Below are 6,791 nucleotides of genomic sequence, written 5' to 3' on the forward strand. Positions count from 1 at the left end.
ACTTCAGGACACATCATTCCCACATCCTTTGGGTCTTGTCTTTTCTTTTTTGCTTTGCATGTATTTCTCCAATATGAACACACAGAGGAATCTGCCCAGAACCTCAAATGTAATTAGAACTTTATTAAATGAGTTTACTAAACTACAAACTTTATTAAAGTAAAAACCCAAGCTGCAGTTAACATTCATTGTCCTCAGCATTTCCATGTTGAACTTTAATATTTGTTTTAGTGATGATGCAAAATCCCTTTGAATACTTCTTAGAGTTAAATATTATGCTTTCCATAATCAGTTTCTGTCCACATCTACCTGGTGGACTATGAAGACTAGAGTAGATTCAGTTTTGGACCAAATGGCTTGATGCTTCAACTTTATTACTATAAAACTTTGATAATAAATGTGTGAGACAAAATTCACTTCCTGAACTTATATTGCCCAAATTCTAGACAATATTCTCAGTAGACTTTTTTTCTCATATTTACTTGAATGTCTTCAGATGTCTTTTATTTTGTGACACATCAACCTGATAAACAGTATTATATTTGTATGTTTTTGTGTGGGTTGTACATATTTCTAGGGCATGTGTACATTTGAAAGAACTGGATAGGTGTCTGTATAATATATGCAGTGGCCAGAGGTTGATATTGGCTGTCTTTCTCTATAATTTAGCACTGTATTATATGATTCAGAGTCACACACTGAATATAGAGTTCACAAGTTGGAAGGCTACCTGGTCAATGAGTTCCAGTGATTTGTATTTTCTCATCCCGTTTATCATAGTGATAAATAAGCAGGCGCATCTCTTTGGGGATGGTGAGATGGTTCAGTGGTACTTCCAAAGAACCCTAGTTTAGATTAATAACACTCCATTCAGATATATCCCAATCATCTTTAACTCTAGATACCAGGGTATCAAAGAGCCCTCTTCTGACCTCCATAGATGTGCATATACCCACATATCAGACAAAATGCATATAAAATGCATAAAACACATAATAATAAAAGTGAAATGTTGTTAAATGATACATTGTGGCATGTCTGGCTTTCATTTGGTTGATTGGCACCCAAACACAGATCATCATATTTGAATATCAAGTACTTACAATAGAGAAGCCATCCCCATGTCTTTCATAGACATCATTGCATTTTTGTGGATACATGTATGTTATCTGTATTATCCAGGTGCCATACCATTTTAAAATATCCATTTTTCTCATTTAACCTTAAATATACATAAAATTTCTGTGAAGAGCACTATAGTGAGACCCATACTGAGAATTCAAATAAAAGTAGATTTTTAATAATCCAAATTAATTATCTGAATTTCTAGAACAATTAATTAAAATCCAGCCCCAATATAATGTTTTTAAAGAATAAAATAATTTTGTTGTCACTAACTATAATTATATAGCTCAGATCCTCACTAAATACTTTTAAATCAATTATTTTTGTCCTGTTAGCAGTTAAGTCTCTATTGTTACTGTGACTAAAAAGAAAAACATTGTGCACTAAGTAGAAATTTGCTTCTAAGGTTTTTATATTTAAACTTCTCCCAAAGATGGTGACTTATGTTACATGTATCGTTTTCATTTTCATTCACTGGGCTAAGTGTCTACTTAAGTCATTTGCTAGTTTGAAGACCACTACTACCCTTAGCCATAGAAGAATTATTTAAGAAAGTAAAATTAGTCAAAACTTTACTGTTATTAATGCTCATCTTTGTCCACCAATGCAGGAGGACATGGATCACAATTACTACATTTCTCGGATATATGGTCCAACGGATTCTGCCAGCCGAGATCTGTGGGTGAACATAGACCAAATGGAAAAAGACAAAGTGAAGATTCACGGGATACTTTCCAACACTCATCGGCAAGCTGCAGTAAGTGCTTTGACATTTAACAGTTCTCTTCTCCACAGTGAGGAAACCATCCAGTTAATATGTGATTGCCTTCCACATGCACAATTCTGTGTTTATCATATACAACTATATATAACATACTAAGGAAAATAAGAGAACTCTAGGATTAGCTTATTTCAGCCATAGTCTGTCTGATGAGTTACATATTTTCTTCTAAGAAGTGGTTCATAATGGAATATTCTTCATTTATGTAATACTTTAAAACCTGCTTGTACTTGAATCCTATCCCATAATAGGGTATATTGATTCTCATGTCAGAAAAAAAATGACTAGGTACATTTATACTTCTGACAACATGTGCTGACCAAGTTATAGGCTTGAGTGAAGAACTTGAATATAAGAGAGAGAATATAATACAGAAGGGATCAAATTGATATGTGGTTCTGGCATCATTATTTACCAATTGCCTCTCTAGATGCAAATAATTTATTTTGAGGCACTGTTTTGTCACTACTCAAGTAGCATTGGTGTGGAGATATTCACATCATAGTTGTATATGTGAAGTTGTCATTGATGTCTGATTCTGTATACCAGAGTAGATGCTTAAATAATTTGGCTTTTTTGGTCTTCAAAATAAGATAAAGATTTAGACATTATTGAATTGCCATTAGCCTCCACATCTATATTGTGGCATACCCTACCTCCATATACATCACACACACACACACACACATACACTCACACACATACTCACATATAGCTACAAACACACACATACACAAACATACATAGGCATATATGAACATGCAAGCACATGAACACATAATTAAGCACACAAAACCCAAACACTTGAGCATATACAAAGGAATACACAGAAATGGATACACACAGGCATACATGAATATAGGCATTCATATACACAAAGACAACCACATAAAGCTTATATATACAAGCATGTAAACACACATATACAAATAAAAACATGGGCATATACATATAGAGGTATGCATACACATAGGCACACATGAACATACTTGTATACACACACATACATACACAGACACACACTCACACACACACACACATACAGGCACATATTAGCATACATGCAGCTATTCTTCTTGTATATTTACCCCGAGGCTTACTAACCTACAAGAGCAAACAGGAAATAGGAAGCAGGATTCACTTGAGGGAAGATTTTTCTCATGTCTCATAGACAATCCTTGATGTGAAACTTTCGAGTAATTTAGATAGAAACAGAATTTAAATTTAAGCCCTAAGGGAAGGAGTGTGGATTTCTCAAATCTTATCACCAATTTAAAAATTTTGCATGCTCATGAGTGTGCATTTTGTCAACAAATTAAACCAGAAAAATCAAATTTAGATTTTCCTAGGGAAAGACCCAGTGGTGGATAACCAATACTATTCTAGGCAAATGGAATAAAGGGGGACCGTTGGAAGACAAGGTTCCATGACATAGCAATACCGTCCCTTCCTGATTCCGCACAGTGAATGAGAGGAGGGACAAGACAATGTAATTTAAAGAAAACAATTGCCTTCCATTTACCATCATCTATAACGCCTATCATGGTTTGTAGTCTTACATGAATATTCTAGAGGGAAAGGAGGAGGGAAGTCATAAATTAGAACTTCCCTCTCTCTTTTTTTTTTGAGGTAGACACTTTTTTTTATTAGATATTTTCTTTATTTACATGTCATATGATTTCTCCTTTCCCAGTTTCCCCTCAAAAAAAAAGACAAAAAACCCCCCAAAAAACAATAAGAACAAACCCCTGTTGCCTCCCTCCTCCCCCTGCTTGCCACCCCACCCTCTCCCACTTATTGGCCCTGGCATTCCCCTACACTGGGGCACAGAAACTTCACAGGGCCAAAGGCCTCTCCTCCCGTTGATGTTTGACTTTGCAATCCTCTACTATACACATGCTACCAGAACAATCAGTCCCACCATGTGCAGTCCTTGGTTGGTGGTTTAGTCCCTGGGAGCTCTGAGGGTACTAGTTAGTTCATATTGTTGTTTGTCCTAAGGGGCTGCAAACCCTTCAGCTCCTTTGGTCCTTTCTCTAACTCCTTCATTGGGGACCCTGTACTCATTTCAATGGATGGTTGTGGGCCTCTACATCTGTATTAGTCAGGTACTGTCAGAGCCTCTCAGGAGATAGCTATATCAGGCTGACTTGTCCTTCCTTCAGTCTCTGCTCCATAGTTAGTCTTTGCAACTCCTATCATGGGTATTTTGTTCTCCCTTTTAAGAAGGAATTTAAAAAAAAAGTAAAATTTAGCAATCAGTTAATTCATGTTTGACACTCCAAGTCATTCCATTTTCTTTTTCTATTTTTATTTCAAATCGTAATCCACAGTATTTATGTAATACATATGCATGCTAGAATCTAATTTTATGTGTTTTCAATCTCTCTATTGTACATTTGTTTATGATACATTTCACAAATCATTCAAGATCTCTATATGTTGGATGCTAAAGACTAATTTTGCAGTGAACAGATTAAAACAAGGAGTATGCCTTCCTAAGTGTTGGGAAGTAAAAAGTTTCAACAAACCCATGACATATGGTAAGCAATGAAGCAGACATTCTACACTAAAAGTATTACAGTTATTTTGGTACCTTTGTCCTTTGTTCAAACATTTCTGATTTTAAACCTAAAAGCCAGCCTGGACTTGTTCTTCTCTTTTGTGCTGACATTTTATATTCTGTAGCTCTGTGGGTTTCTTTCTCCATTTCCAAATCCACATTACTTAACTCAGTGCTAGATGCAGAATCTGAGTTAACAGGCAGACACATTAGAACTGTTCTGCCCTGAAACCATTGGTGATACTCCCATTCAAAGCTCCTCGAGAACCATCTCCATCATATCACAAGGAGTCTGGGGTTGAAAATTAGGAGACCTTGGCTCCCACGCTCATTTTCTCAGATTCTGACCTCTTTGTACCTCAATTTTATAACTGGAAAGAAAGGGAAAAAATACCCGTCTACCTATCCAGAGTTATTGTGATATTAATAAAGACCCTATCACTAAAGGAAACTGAGGACCTTAAAAGATTAGTGAGTTCATAGAATTTTGTTTTTAGAAAGTCCTAATAATTTTTATATAAAAAAACAAAGTTAACCACCTGCTTCGGAAATAAAACTTGCTGGTATAGTGCTTGCCTAGCATGCAGAAACTTCTAGTGTTTGTGTCCCAGAACCCACTACACTGTGGTAAAGATGTGGTAAAAATGCTTTTAATCCTGGTATTGGACAGGTGGAGCCAGAGGATAAAAAGTCCAAGGTCATTACAACTTAAATAATGATATCAAGAATAGCATTGAGCCACATGAGACAGTGTCTCAAAAATAAGAAAGAAATCTGTTTCAAAACAAAAGCTCACTAAAAAGAGGCTGGGTAACTAACACATCAGTTCAGAGTAAGTAGGGAGCTTTCTGAATTAATTTCCTAGCAGCCACAACAGGTGGCTCACAACTACTTGTAACCCTAAGATCAAGGGCTCTGGTGCCTTCTTCTGGGGTCTGCATATACTTGTATGCCCATATGAGCATATTCTCACACAGACACACATACACACACATACACACACACACACACACACACACACACACACACACACACACACACATGAATACATACCACATCATACATAAACATATACATAATTAAAAGTAAAATAAATCTTAAAGTTTTGTAAAAGTTGTTGTGAAAGTGCATGACTGGGCCCAACAAAATATTCAGAAGCATGACTAATGACTAGAGTATGATCAAAGAATATTTCACTTTTTAATTTAATTAAATTTAGTTTAATTTTGGTCAGACTCACAGGAACTTATACTAAAATCATTCAGATTTTATGGTAAAATTGAGTGATATAAAGAAACAGAAGTACAAAGATGGGGCTCAGTACAAAAGGCACCTTAGAGGAGTCTATGTCCTATATCAAGGGGACCAGATAGCAAGACAGACAGGTCAACTAACTGACATTGATAGTGGATGAATGGTAGATACATGGAGACTATGCCAGGTCAATGAATGGATGGATATTTATGATGACAAAACTGTTGCTTCTCTACATCATTATATCACTTTGCTTCCCTTTACTGAGCAATTGTGATGCACTTTTGTCCAACTAGACACACTCTGGCTTAATTTTTCTTTTCTCCTTTCATTGATATGAATGCTTATTGTTTAATTGAGAAATAGCAGCCTAAGAGATTGCTTAGGGCACTGTTCATTTCATTCCTGTGAGTAAGGTTTGTAATGACTCTACATTGTCTGCTCATCTGAGGATTGTTTCAGATTTTTAAATTTTATTCCACAGCCTTCTGACAACTTGAACACACACACACACAGACACCATATATGTACGCATATATGTCTGCACTACAAAAATCATTACAAAACTCTGAAGAGTTTTTTCTTCAGAAAGTTTCTTATTGCTTCACTGAACATTCCCATTAGTAGTGAATTTTGATAATGCTTCTTTTGCAAAGACAAATTTGACTGTGTGTGGGTAATTTTACCCTGTGGTTTTCTTGCATTATTGCAGTTTGTTTTTTCCATAGTTTGAAGTACCTGGTATTGTGTGCCTATTTTATTAAAGGATGAACTTTAACACTGTATGTTATCTCTATCAGCTTATTGTGGGAAACACAATTAGTTTATTATTATTTATGTGTATGATTGCTTTGGGGCTGGGCATGGGATACTTTTGAGAGACAAAGGACAACTTTGTTTAGTCAGTTCTCAACCTCTACCTTTGCATAGTATATGGAGGATCTTACTCTGGTGGCGGCAAGCTCTGTACTAGCTTAGCCTTCCTACATGCCCAGCATAACCAGACTTCATATTCTCTCTCTCTCCCTCTCCCTCTCTCTTCCCCCTCCCTCTCTCTCCCTCTCCCTC

At 36.1% G+C, this 6,791-nt stretch overlaps 1 protein-coding gene across 2 annotated transcripts in view; it reads left to right on the forward strand.

Moving 5' to 3' along the window:
• Positions 1–6,791, forward strand: part of Plxdc2 (plexin domain containing 2) — a 390,910-nt gene that overhangs the window by 191,745 nt on the left and 192,374 nt on the right. For both annotated transcript variants that reach the window (XM_031369076.1, XM_031369075.1), the window contains exon 3: positions 1,736–1,882. In XM_031369076.1, coding sequence (XP_031224936.1) covers positions 1,736–1,882 — 147 coding nt within the window. The remainder of the gene's footprint in view (positions 1–1,735; positions 1,883–6,791) is intronic.

The sequence above is a fragment of the Mastomys coucha genome, unplaced genomic scaffold, assembly GCF_008632895.1.
Source record: "Mastomys coucha isolate ucsf_1 unplaced genomic scaffold, UCSF_Mcou_1 pScaffold15, whole genome shotgun sequence".
Taxonomy (NCBI): Eukaryota; Metazoa; Chordata; class Mammalia; order Rodentia; family Muridae; genus Mastomys; species Mastomys coucha.